The sequence below is a fragment of the Lynx canadensis genome, chromosome X, assembly GCF_007474595.2.
Source record: "Lynx canadensis isolate LIC74 chromosome X, mLynCan4.pri.v2, whole genome shotgun sequence".
Lineage (NCBI taxonomy): Eukaryota > Metazoa > Chordata > Mammalia > Carnivora > Felidae > Lynx > Lynx canadensis.
The window spans coordinates 32,637,247-32,651,314 of NC_044321.2; the positions used below are offsets into that span (position 1 = coordinate 32,637,247).

The window sequence follows — 14,068 nt, forward strand, 5'->3', positions numbered from 1 at the left end:
GCTGAATCTTCCTCTTAACCCTTGTAAATAGATTTTCCTATGCCACACAAGAATGAAGAAAAACAGTACTGTGTGTTCTCTTCCTGTACCATTTTTGTCTTGATTTCTTCTGAATGTTCATATTCTATTTGTGTTGACAACATTTTCCTAAGTAGAAAAATGCCAGATATGCCTTATGATTGATGGAATCACCTAATTTCAGCAGGGAAAGGAACCTTGTCATTATTAAGGTCTGATCCCTTATGGAACAGGTTAGGACCGGAGTTCCAGAGAGATTTAGCGGGTTGCTTAAACTCTGAGGGACAAGGGTGGGCTGAGCCCATCCCGACATTCACAAGGTTGTCACAAGCTCAGTGAGTGAAAAGGAATTATGTTAGTCCCGGCCTGGCACACACTAGCAAGCAGAGGTATGCCTTGGGCTAGAAAACCATTTCCTTATTAGGTCCTGGTTTTCACTCTGTGTTAGTCATAGTTAGAAAGGAATACATTTTGTAAGCAGTTTTTCTGGGAGAGAAGGTAGTGGCTTCGAAGGATTGTCTGATGCTCCTTCACCACTGGATGCAATGTTTTACACTACTGTGTCTGGAAGACTGAAGGGCACGCTTATTCGGCCCATTGAAATGGTGAATCCTGGGTACATGACTTTACACTTGTACTTTGAAAAGCATCTCTGTGGTCTGGTTATTTTTAAGTGACCGGAAACGCTGGTCCTTTGAGGAATTAGGCGTTCCCCAGGCCCACAAAATAGAGACTGGGATGTAAAGGCATCTGGGCCCCATTAGTTGCAGTTTTTCAAAAGGGATGCGATCCGGAGCTGGGGACAAGGGCTCTAGGACCCAGAGGCTGAGCGCGGGGCCAGCTGGGCCCGCCGCAGCCGTAGGGGCTGCGGCAACAGCGGTCTTGGGACGCGAGTTCGCGGCTAGCCTGAGGTCGGTCGCCGCAGAGACGCAGCGGGCACCGCGACGCGCGGGCGGCGCACCGTGCGCGTGGGCGTGTCTCAGCGGGGCCGCGCTCCCCGCCCCACCCCGGCCCGGCCCGGCCCCGTTGCCCCCAGGCCCAGCTCCAGCGCCCCGGCCTCTGGGCCAGCCCCGTGCCCTCGGCGGGCTGCGCGGAGCGCGGGAGAGTTCGGGGCCGGGCATATGTCCGGAGCCCCTCGGGCAACCGCCGCCGCCGCTACTGCGTCCGCTGCCGGTGCGCGCCGCTGACGCGCGGAGATGAAATTCCCGGGCTCCGTGCTGGCGTCCGTGTTCCTGTTCGTGGCCGAGACGACGGCGGCGCTGTACCTGAGCAGCACCTATCGCTCGGGCGGGGACGGCATGTGGCAGGCGCTGACGCTGCTTTTCTCGCTGCTGCCCTGCGCACTCGTGCAGCTCACGCTCCTCTTCGTGCACCGCGACTTCAGCCGCGACCGCCCGCTGGTGCTGCTGCTGCACCTGCTGCAACTCGGACCGCTCTTCAGGTGCGTGGGGGTCCCCGGCCCCCTCCCCCACTGCCCTGGCGGAGGGGGCGGCCTTCCGGGAGGAGCGGGTGGCTGGACCCGGCGCCGGGCCCAGGCCGGCCCGCCCTGCTCCTGGGCCCCACAGTTCCAGTCACGCGAATGCGACGGGATCCGGGGAGAGTGGGAATAAAGCTGGGGCGGACCGCGTTCCTGTTAGGTTCTCGCCTAGGGCATTGCCAATATTCAACTGCACTTGACCAACAGAAATGGCAATTGCATGTGGTTGGACCTCATGAAATGCAAGCCTTCTCTGGGGTCGGGTGGGCTCTGGCAGGATTGGCTTGTGTCGTGACAAACCCTTGAGAAGTGTGTGGGCCAAATCGCCTTTGGAGCAAAAAGCGTGTGCCGATTCTTTAATTTGCCAAACACGTGGAGTTTACTGTGTGCCGGGCACTGTTCTGAGCACTTTGCAAATATTAATCTACTTCTCATACCGAGTTCTAGAAATCCACGCATCGTTCTCTTGGTGTAGAAACGTACAGGGTTGTAGACATGCCTTCCGGCCTTGCCTAACTTAAAACACAGTCGTTGAAGCTGGAACATAGTGTGCCATGAAGACAGAAAGTTGCAGTGCGTTAAGAAAAACTATTAGTGACATTTCTGGAAATTAATTTTTATTAACACAGAGCAAGTAGACTGCATGGTAATGAGGTAGACTCTGGCAGATCTAAGGACCATGAAGAGAGTTTAAAATGTGTTGTTTTGACGGCTTTCAACCCTGTAGGAAACGCAAAACAAAGGATTTTTATGTGGATTAGAAAGCAGTTTCTAAGACTGAATTTAGACACAGGTGATAAAGGAATTGGAAGAGCTAGAAAGGCCACAGCTCAGCTACCAGAAAATTCAGCTAGCCAGGAACCTTTCCTACCAGGCACTATCTCCCCACCCCCACCCCACCCCCAACACACACATAAAAAAGAAAGTCCAGTGGCAAGATAGATTTCAGAGAGCCCTATTATAAAACTTTGCACCTCGTATTAAATACAGCTATCCCCACCGACACTCAACGATACTGACTTGGGGTTCACACACAATCAGGACAAACTTGGTTAACAAGTTTCCCAGCTTCCAGAAGCCACAGAATCCTAGAAGGGAAGAGAAACCGGTACATAAGCAGGACTAAGGCGTTGCTACTGCCATCTAAGAGCAAGAGAAGGGTTGGGGGGTGGTAGGAAAGGGGAGAGAGAGAGAGAGGAGAATTTTTAAAGTCGTGCTGTTTGGAGCCATTTAGTGAGGAATTAGTCGTCTCTGGCCAAGTAGGCTACAGCATCCTGACTGTAATCCTGCTCAGTAAAATCAATGGGATCTGATTTTGGGCAAGGCGCTCATCATTTATTAACCTCACCTGGGAAAAGAAAACTCACTGCTCACGTTTAAATGAAGTGACAGATAAAGGGGGACTGATGTTTCTCAGGGCTCCTTGTGCTGAGTGGTTTGGTAGGTACTTATATCCCTCAGTACATTGAATCCTCACCTTGAAGTAGATGTCACTGTTCCCATTTTATAGATGAGGAAAATGACACCCCAGGCCACATTCACAAGGCTTCTTAGAAATGGAGTTCGGTTAATTATGTTCCCTGCTCTCTGTGAAAGAAAGCAGAAGATTGTGGAGTACGTTTTACCAGTAACTTCCATCTTAAATTAAGTAAGTTTGGTCATCTTGGCAAAATTAAAAAAAAACACACACAACCTAAATAGCTATCCGGGTGAGTGATCTCTACCATTACTGCCATTTAAAATATTTCTGAATACGAAGAGTGATCCAAGACAAAGCTAATGACATAATATGTATAAAAATAGGATGGCACATATAAACCTGAGCTCCAGGAAATATACCAGGTTGCAGAGAGTGGTAATTTCTGGATGATGCATTTATGGGTGGTTTTAATTTTCTCCTGAAAAATATAGAAAAGTGCATCATTTTTTTCATTTATTTTATACTTCTCTACATTTTTCAGGTTTTATAGTAAAAATATTTCAACTTTATTTAAAAAAAAGTTTGGTGCTTTGAAGAGATAACTTCTCAGCTATATAAAAAGTTGCAACACCATAAAAAGACCTCTGTTGACAGTAAATTCTAAATGAGTCATTATCCTCTTGGGGGAAAAATAAAATAAAACAGAAAATAAAGCAACAAACAACCTCCTTCTATCAGCAAGGACTCTCTCATTCTAATGCTGCTGATTTATTTCAAGGAGATCTTGGACCCATGATCCTAGAGCTGAGATACACAAAATGTGGTTCCAACCCTCTTAGCTTCCAGATTATGTGAAAAGCAATTTGCGGTTGTATATTAGCATGACTTAATATCTTATTGGGAGTTTTTCCTGCTGACAGTTTGATTCTTTTATAACTCCAAGATGTCAGCTTTACTTAAAGATCAAAATTATTTCCCCCAGAGACAAAGGAAAGTCATGGTATGTTTCTTTACCATCTTTATTGATTTGACTTAGTAATACTTTGAAATTGCTTTTGGAAAAATTAGCTCTGTTTATTTTTGGTTAGGTACTAACTAGACAAACTCAGGTTCTTTTCAGGTGAGATGTTGTTTTTGAGTTCACTCAATCCCACGTTACACTGTAATGATCATGGGCTGAAGACTAAAAACTGGGCCCCGCTCCTTCTTTCCTTTAGAGAAGCACTAGGAGAGGACCATAGTTCATTTATCAGTCTTCTATTTAAAACTGTAGTTGCAGTTTGTCTGGTTGTTTCCTTATTAAGGCTGGGTTTGAATGATATGAGCAGTGAACAGTATCTTGAATTTCTTTTTTTATTTTAAGGGCAGTCTTTTGTGAATGATAAATAGATAATCTGGAAAACCAAAGGGGGGGGGAACTTCATAACAACAACAGAATTTATCATTCTTTTACAATTATGTTAATTTTATAAAATTATTGGGAGAAGGAATAAATATAAACAAGTTTCAAGTGCAAGCAGTTTTCTCCATTTTTGTTTACTGGTAAAATGAGGGGGAAATGGTACATGAAAAACTGGGTTTATAAAAATGAAAGCTGTGAATTTCCAGTAATTTTGTATAGAACATTGCAAAATGATTCACCATAGTATTTCTTTCTGTAATAAGCTTTCACAAGACTTTATAAAATAATAGTCTAATTTTGAAGAACTTTTTTTTGTTTGCAAAGTGCTTTTACATACAGTATATAACTCCATCCACTGTAAAACCCTGTGACTTAATTGTCATTATCTTTTTTGTTACAGTTGAGACATTGAGGCTCAGGGAGATCATGCAAGTGGCTTTTCAAAGGTCACATGGCACTTTCTGTTTACCCAGTTTGATTCTTGTGTCACGTCATAGAGCATGTACATGTAGGAAATAACGTGGTGTGTAGGAAATCATAGTCAGTATTTCTTTTGAAAACATGTTTTTTATTAACTGCTTTAGGGGGTCTCCAGTACCACAGGTTATTTGCGCAGACACGAACAAGCATGGTTTCAGCTAAGGAATAAACTCCTTCCACTGTGATGCCTGAAAATGGGATAAAGTGAAAAAAATGGATCCGCCTACTGATTATCTACATTATGGGCCGGCAGACTATGCCTCACAGGCCAAATCCCCCTACTGTCTCTTTTTGTAAATAAAGTTTTATTGGAACACAACCGTGCCCATTCATTTAACGTATTGTGTATGGCCACTTTTGCACCACGGTGGCAGAGTTGAGTCGTTGCAATACAGACTGTGGCCTGCAAAGCCTAAAATATTTACTCTTTGTAAATACTTTACAGAAAATGTTTGCCAACCCTTGGTCTATATGATACTGAAAAGCAACCTTGAACAATTTCAATGAAAATACTTAACTTACAGCTGTATTGAGACCATCTCTCAAACAAAAAAACAATTTCTTTTTGGAGTAATTAGATGAGCCTTGCAGAGTTCCAAGAAGAATGGTAGTTTGTTTCTTATCAGTTTTCTTAACCAGGTAGTGACAAGTAGTGAAGTCTCAGCATCATATACAAATTTATCAAACACTTAACTATGTGTTAAAAAAAAAAAAAGTCTGTGCTAAGATAAATGTAGTGATTGGGAAATACAGTGGGTTGTGAGGGTGTCCATCTGGGCTTCAGGGCCACCTCTGTGATTAGCCATTCTGGGACTTTCTGTTGTCTACCAATGGATACACTAAGGTTTCAGTTTGTCAACAATTCTGCACATGCTTTCTGTTTAAAATTTTTTTTTCAACGTTTTTTATTTATTTTTGGGACAGAGAGAGACAGAGCATGAACGGGGGAGGGGCAGAGAGAGAGAGACACACACAGAATCGGAAACAGGCTCCAGGCTCTGAGCCATCAGCCCAGAGCCTGACGCAGGGCTCGAACTCACGGACCGTGAGATGGTGACCTGGCTGAAGTTGGACGCTTAACCGACTGCGCCACCCAGGCGCCCACATGCTTTCTGTTTAAAACAGCACCCTCAACATCAAGAGAATTGCTTTCTCCTCTGAACCTTCATTTTCATTCATTCACCTCTTAGTATGTGCTGGTGTTTGGTTGGTTGTTTAATGTTTAAAAATTCTAAGCTTGATTTTTTTCAGGTGAAACATATTCATTGTTTAAAGGACAGAAGAGCAGAAAACAGATAAGCACAATTTACAAAAACCCTCTAATTTGCCTAAAGAGAACAATTTTTAACATTTTCCTGTATGTACTTACTAATATTTTTATAGTGGTAAGCTGGCAAACTCTCTCTTGGGGGGAAAAGCCCTGAATTGCAGTGTTTGCTGATTTCTGTGATGAAAATATTCCCGTCATGGCCTATTTCAAGCTACTGGTTTTCTTTTTTAATGTTTATTTATATTTTGAGAGAGAGAGTGTGAGCAGGGAAGGGGCAGAGAGAGAGAGGGAGACAAAGAATCCGAAGCAGGCTCCAGGCTCCAAGCTGTCAGCACAGAGCCTGACGTGGGGCTCAAACCCACAAACTGTGAGATCGTGACCTGAGCCGAAGTTGGATGCTTAACCGACTGAGCCACCCAGCCAGGCCTCAAGCTACCAGTTTTTTAACAACAGGCTCACATGATTCCTAACCACTTAACAGTTTGTTGAGTCAGTATGAGCCAGTTCAAGCACTCTAGTGTGTATGTGTATGTGTGATTTATATATATTTTTTATATATGTAATTTTCTTTTTATAAAAAATGGAATTTTCTATATATATTCCATTCTAATTTATTCCTTTCACTTATCAAATATAGTAAACATTTTTATGCATTAGTACATGTGTGTCTATACCATCAATTTTAAGGACTGGGTAATACTTCATTGAATACATATATTATGACTTATTGAATTATTTTATTTGGGGACCCTTAGAGTATTCCCAGAACTGCCATTACAAATAATGCTATGATTCAAATTCTTGCATTAGGCTTTCTGAGTTAATTTATGAGAAATATTTTATAAACTGAAAGTGCTATATAAATATTAGTTGTATACATTATTATCCTCATTAATATATGTGCCATTTTCCATTTAGATTGTGAACACGTCGGAATGAGGCAGGGGTACCCCAGCTGTCTTTGCATTCCCCACAGCACTAGCAGAGTATGTCTGCATTCATCACATATTTGAGAATTAAGATGATGGTCAGTTTATTCTGTCTTCTCCTTGTTGTGTGAAGTTGCTAGGCCTCAAACAGTTCTCATAGATTGGAGGTTTTGCCCAGAGAAAATTCAGTTAGATTATCTGGACTTGAACTCATAACCTGAATTTCATTATTTTCAGTTGAACAAATTGGCCCAGGCCATTTTACCTGTTTTTATGTATTATATTAAGGTGGCGGTGACCCCATTGGACAAAATGTAGCAGACAAACCTGCTTCCCCTGCTCCTTCATCCCCCTCTCCCCCCTCTCTCCCCCTCCCTCTCCCCCCTCTCTCCCTCCCTCTCCCCCCTCTCTCCCTCCCTCTCCCCCCTCTCTCCCTCCCTCTCCCCCCTCTCTCTCCTCCCTCTCCCCCTCCCTCTCCCCCTCTCTCTCCCTCCCTCTCCCCCTCCTCTCCCTCCCTCTCTCTCCCTCCCTCTCCCTCCCTCTCCCCCCTCTCTCTCCCTCCTCCCTCCCCCTCTCTCTCCCTCCCTCTCCCCCCTCTCTCCCTCCCTCTCCCCCTCTCTTCCCCCCTCTCTCCCTCCCCCCTCCCCCTTCTCCCTCTCCCCCCCTCCCTCTCCCCCCATCTCTCCTCTACCCCCTCTCTCCCTCTACCCCCCTCCCTCTCTCCCCCCCTCTCCCCCTCTCTCTTCCCCTCTCCCCCCCTCTCTTCCCCTCTCCCCCCTCTCTCCCCCCTCCCCCCTCTCCCCTCTCCCCTCTCCCCTCTCCCCTCTCCCCTCTCCCCCCTCTCCCCTCTCCCCCTCTCTCCTCTCCCCCCTCTCCCCTCTCCCCCCTCTCTCCCCCCTCTCTCTCCCCTCTCCCCCCTCTCTCTTCCCCTCTCCCCCCTCTCTCTTCCCCTCTCCCCCCTCTGCCCCCCTCTCCCCCCCTCGCCCCCCTCTCCCCCCCTCTCCCCCCTCTCCCCCCTCTCTCCCCTCTCTCCCCTCGCTCCCCCTCTCCCCCCCTCTCCCCCCCTCTCCCCCCCTCTCCCCCCCTCTCCCCCCCTCTCCCCCCCTCTCCCCCCCTCTCCCCCCATTCTCCCCCCTCCCCCCTCTCCCCTCTCCCTCTCCCCTCTCCCCTCTCTCCCCTCCTCTCCCCCTCTCTCCTCTCTCCCCCTCTCTCCCCCCTCTCTCCCCCCTCTCTCCCCCTCTCTCCCCCTCTCTCTCCCCCTCTCTCTCCCTCTCTCTCCCTCTCTCTGCTTCTCCCCCTCTCTTTCCCTCTCCCTCTCCCCCTCTCTCTGTTTCTCCCCCTCTCTTTCCCTCTCCCTCTCCCCCTCTCTCTCTCTGTCTCCCTCTTCCCCCTCTCCCCCCCCAAACAAACAGCTGTGCACCTTCTTTATCCCAGGAACAAATGAACAAAGGTAATGGTCATAAAATATGTCTACTTCATACTCACCAGAGAGGCTCTTGCACTTCCTTTCTTACGTCAAGTTTTATTATTTAAAATTATAAACATATTCTTGTTGCCATAGTTGCCTCGGGTGAGAGTACAAAGTTAACAGCATTCAGTAAAATAGATGAAGCCATAAAATCTTTCGGCAGCATTATAAGGTGGTTATAGAAATGCGTGTTTGGAGAAAAAAACATCCTTTAGCAATTTTTAAACCTAAGGCCACAAGCATTTTTCTTATTCCTGAGAAAAACCCATTTTCCTTAGCATTTTATTATGAAGATTTTCAGATATACAGAAGACAACTTGAAAGCATTGTACCGTGAACACCCAAGTACTCACCACCTAGGTTCTACAGTTAACATTTTGCTTCACACATCCATCCATTCTTCGATCGAGTCATCAATCCATTTGCACGCACACGCGTGTGTGTGCGTGTGTGCGCACTTCGAAATAAATCACACATCAGATTGGTATCCATATCATTACCTAGAGAGCAAAATCTAATCTTAGAAGCCAGGTACTCAGTCTAGAAAGGTGACTTTTTAAGGCTCCATCCCTAGGGCAGGCTTATTCCATAAGTAAGTAAGTACTTATTCCGTAAGTAAGGGGGACAGACCTCCAGGAATGATTGACTTTAGTCATGTCCCATAAAGGTTTATGAGAGCAGAGAGCTAGGTAGTATATTGCAGTCTTTTAGGGAAGTGCTAGATGGCAAGCAGCTTTGTGCTAGGGGATCTCCCAACCATAGCTACTGCCTTAACGGAGGCAATAAGGGGCATCTACTGGATGTGGAAATATACATACACACACACACACATATATACATATATGTATATGCACACACATACACAAACATACATGCCCATATACTGCATTGTTTCCGTAATAGTGTGGCAAAGTAAGTATTACCTCTGCTTTATAATTGAGAGGAAGGATTCAAGGGTTAAAGGAATTGCCCAGGGCTGCACAGCTAGTAAGGGTCATGAAGGAAAATAGAACATTCTTCTCTGGCTCTGGAGCCCATTTCCTACTTGGTTTCCTTGCCTCACTGGCCTTTGGTGTCATCTCTCATTTAGGTTCACACTCATTTCCAGTTGACCTGCTGGAGGGCCACAAGAGGACTGCCTGCTTGCTTAGAACTCCTTGGAGTGGATGATTCTAGAGAAGGGGATATCCTTCAGAGTAGCCAAGTCAAAGCCTTGAGAATCTCAGCAGGGTAGCTGAGAAAAGACAGAATCCTGTCTGTCTCTGATTATCGTGACTTGATGATTTGTTTCCAGGTGTTTTGAAGTCTTCTGCATCTATTGTCAATCAAGCCACATTGAAGAGCCTTATGTCAGCATCACCAAGAAGCGACAGATGCCCAAAAATGGCTTCTCAGAAGAAATCGAGAAAGAAGTGGGCCAGGCAGAGGGCAAGCTCTTCACCCACCGATCCGCATTCAGCCGAGCATCAGTGATCCAGGCTTTCCTGGGCTCTGCTCCCCAGCTGACTCTGCAGCTGTATATAAGCACCCTGCAGCAGCACATAACTATTGGAAGATGTATGTATATATATATTTTTATTTCTGCCTGCATTTGGTGATCAAAGTGGGAGGTAAAACACAAAGTTTATTTTGTTTCAGGTGAAATTCAGGTGAATGCACATGCATGTGCATTAAATTCTGAGTCTGTGTTCCAATTACTAAGCTCAAAACTTAGTTAAAATAATAAGTGTTTATTTTGCTTATGACTCTGCAATTTGCACAGGGCCCAGAAGGGCTCACCTGTGCTCCACTGTACATTAGTTAGGGTGGCTCAAAGATGAGGGGCTAGAATCCATCGAGGGCTCATTCACTCACATTACTTATGGTTGATGCTGACTGTTGCTGAGAGCCTCAGATCTTGTCCATTTCATCTATCCATGTGGGCTAGTTTGGGACTCCTCACAGCATGGTGGCTGCTTTCAAGGTCAGTGTCCTGGGAGTGAGAAAGGGCAGGTGAAAGAGTATCACTTTTTGTGATTCCACCCTTGGGAGTCATGTGACATTACTTCAACTATGTTTTCTTTGTTGAAGCAGACAGGCATCCCATCGAAGTCCAAAGGAAGGGGAGGGGAGGAAACTTTGGTTCTCGATGGAGAATGGTAGAGTTCTAGAAATTCATTGCTATGACCATTTTGGAAAAATACAGCTTGCTGCTGGCTGAAAATAACACCTGCCAGAATCTGGGCCTCTTTGGATTTTGCCTCTGTCATTCAGTGATAGTTCTAAACCAGCTGAGACCCTTGGTTGTAAGAACTCTGTGATAAATGATGGATTCAAGAGCACTCTGTTATCTTCTTAAAGTTGTAATACGTATATCAGCATTTAAATGAACACAGTTATCTAACCTTTGGACTATTCTCACATTATCAAATTGAGGGCAGGTTTTGGTTGAGCCAGATTTAAATTTTTTTAACATTTATTTATTATTGAGAGACAGAGAAACAGCATGAGCATGGAAGGGGCAGAGAGAGGGAGAGAGACAGAATCTGAAGCAGGCTCCAGGCTCTGAGCTGTCAGCACAGAGCCCAACACGGGGCTTGAACCCTCAGACGGTGAAATCATGACCTGAGCCGAAGTTGGACACTTAACCGACTGAGCCACCCGGGGGCCCCAGGTTGAACCAGATTTTAAGAAAACCTCTACACGCCTAAGACACAAGTGAAAAACTTTGATATGCAGAGGGGAAATAACTCCTCCCAAATATTAATATTATAGGTAAATGAAAACCAGGTTTCTCGTAAATTTTACTATATAGATAAACAAAAATGAGTTAAAAGCCTTAATAAGCTGAAAAAATACGTATTTACGGTAACACTGAAATTGAAATTTTAAAAAATAAATCACTTACTAATTTTACTTTCTTAAGCATTAACTTCTTTCTGCCTGTATTCTAGGCTAGATGGTAAAATGGCTTAATTTATGGCTGGGTCACAGGGTATTTGCATATCACAGCTGTCTCCCTTATTTAGGTTACCTCAGTGTAACTATGATTCTTAAAACATATCAGGCCCTTAAGTTGAGGTTTTGAACCTTGGTATATTAACATTTATGTGTAGCCCCCCATAGCTCCAGATGGACAGTAGGTACTCAGTAAATTTAGCAGCATCCTTTCTCTAAAGACTTATACCTAGAATGGGCATTGACCAAGGTGAGTCCTCTACGTGCCACTATACCCTTTTCCCAGTTCATTTTTTCTCTGTGTGACAGGGACACAGCAAGAAACCAGATGTGGTGATGGCCTATTTGATTTTTACAGGTAGATCCAGTATTTTTCCTCAGGGTTTTGAAAATGAAGATTGTCTTTGTTGACCTAAAGGGGCAAGCTCAAAATCATAAATATGAGTTTATTTGGGAATAGCCAAGGAACTATAATTTGGGACACACAAACTATAGCAAGCGACAGGCAAGTCTACCCGAGTAGGCTGTATTTCTGGGCAGGGAATGTAAAGAGGGGAGAGTTCACTTGGAATCTGTTAAAATCAAAACAAGTAGAGACCAGCGTTAAAAATTACCCAGGCAGACAAAACCAGTCCAGCTATACAAACAAAGCTCACCTCAGGTCATTTTGCAAGACCAGGTGACCTGGGTCCTATCTTGTTCATGCCTCTGGAAATCATAAACAGAACTTTCCAAGGCTGATATGAAGCAACCCCTGATGACTTCTCTATCATTTAGGAAAATTCCAATATTACCAATTTTTTGTTTGTTTTGTAAACCAGGCATTTACGGGAAAGCAGTCTGTCAGTCCTTAATTTTGTTTTCCTTAGGGCACATGCGTGAGATTCTCCACTTTGTATCCTCTGACTGTTTTCAGTTGAAGTTTTTTCACATTTCCCCTGTTTGGTCAAGATCTTTCACAGAAAATGTTACTGATCAGTTATGTCCTTCAGGTGTATTTGTTACCCTTTGTCAACAGTATAGTTCTTTATGGGTGGATTGTATGGAGCTGAGGAGAGTTGCCCTCAGGGGGCTTTTCCCTTGGAGCTGAGGACCATCCCCCATTGTTTTTCCTCACAGAGCTGAGGAGGACCCCATCCTCAGGTGTCTCGTCCCACGGAGGAAGGAAATGGTAGGGAATTTCAGTGGCCTCATTTGAACAATAAGAGGATTGAAAAAGGAAGCGATCTCTATTCTGTCCCTTTAAGGTGAATGGTTTAGTTTCTATGGTCATTTGAGTTTCAGGAAAAGCTTTTTGAAAGGAAAAGAATTGTATTTTGTACATACATTTGGGAAGAAGACATTTTCTTATTAATACAAAAACAGTAGAAATTTAATTAAAAAGATTAAACTGAGGACAAAAAGCCCAATGACAGCTAGCGATTGAAATGCACTTCTCAGTTTCCCCAACTACCTATGTTTAATAGATCTAAAATGTCGTGAGTTCTGGGAGTGTAATGCCCGAAGTTCCGAAACCTCCCACAAAAGTCCACCAGAGTCGTAAGTCAAAGCCAAGCGGCAAGGGTCGTTTATTGCAGGTTCGAACCCGGTCCTCTGCGCACTCGTCGCCGGTGACGCAAGAGGCCACGATCAGGGTTGGTACAGCGTTTTTATAGACAGAGACAAATAGCACAGGGGAGGTTTCAAATTATGAGGGGCCTGATTAGTTGGTTTTAAAGTAAGGACATTTGTTGTTCTCTGATTGGGCGTCCTTTGTCTGTCCTTTGGCGGGAAGGCTTTGTCCGTTACTTGTGGCGGGAGGAAAAAAAGGGGGAAGGGGGAAGGGGGTAGGTGAGGAATGTGTTAACCAAGCAGGTTTACAGAAGCGAGAAATGCCGGTTAGTTTATGTACAATCACTCATTCCATTACATATCAGACTACATTTAGGAAGGTTTACAACCCATTCTACTACACAGCGGGTTACATTCAGGAAAGGCCTCACAATGCTCGTAGCAAACAGCAAGCAAAACAGACTTCTCAGCAATTGTATTTCTTATCAAAGATCCATAATAAGCAGAAAAGAGAACTTTAGCTTTAAACTAAGGCAGGGCTGTCATTTGGATTTAAAGCTGTTCTTTTCATTCCCCCCTTTTCCTTGTGCCTAAAGAGCCAATCTTGGATCTTCAGTTTTCTATTTGTAATGTCTCGAGTGGTTGGTACTGAGTTCGTAAGACCATTAATTGTACAGCATTGAACCTGTCTTGGACAAAATTAATAATTTTGTTTATGATGCAGGGGCCTAATGTGAGAGCGAGAAGTAGGATGGCTAGGGGCCCGAGTAAAGTAGAGAGCAGGGTAGTTAACCATGGGGACGCACTGAACCAGGATTCAAACCATCCTGCCTCCTGTTCTTTCTTTTTTTCGCTTATGTCTCCGCACGTATACCCAGTTTCTGGGTCGGTAGTGATGCGGCTCAGGAGGGGGCCCGGTCTTGTAAACGGCTCTCAGTCTGGGCCAAACTTTCTGGTGGGTGCGCTGGAGTTCCCTCAGGGAAATAAGAAGTTTATGATCATCAAATTCAGTTAACACATTAGACTGTAGGTTGGGAATTATAGGGGGGGGTATTCCATACATGATTTCAAAGGGGGTTAATCCCAGTTTGTAGGGGGAATTTCGCACCCTGAACA

General features: G+C 44.8%; 1 protein-coding gene across 4 annotated transcripts in view; it reads left to right on the plus strand.

Moving 5' to 3' along the window:
• The first annotated feature begins 1,035 nt into the window (after positions 1-1,035).
• Positions 1,036-14,068, plus strand: part of XK (X-linked Kx blood group) — an 85,201-nt gene continuing 72,168 nt past the window's right edge. The window contains exons 1-2 of one of the 4 annotated variants that reach the window (XM_030305732.1): positions 1,036-1,459; positions 9,759-10,021. In XM_030305732.1, coding sequence (XP_030161592.1) covers positions 1,215-1,459; positions 9,759-10,021 — 508 coding nt within the window. In that variant the 5' untranslated portion in view covers positions 1,036-1,214. The remainder of the gene's footprint in view (positions 1,460-9,758; positions 10,022-14,068) is intronic. The other 3 variants (XM_030305729.1, XM_030305730.1, XM_030305731.1) reach the window with 3 other exon arrangements.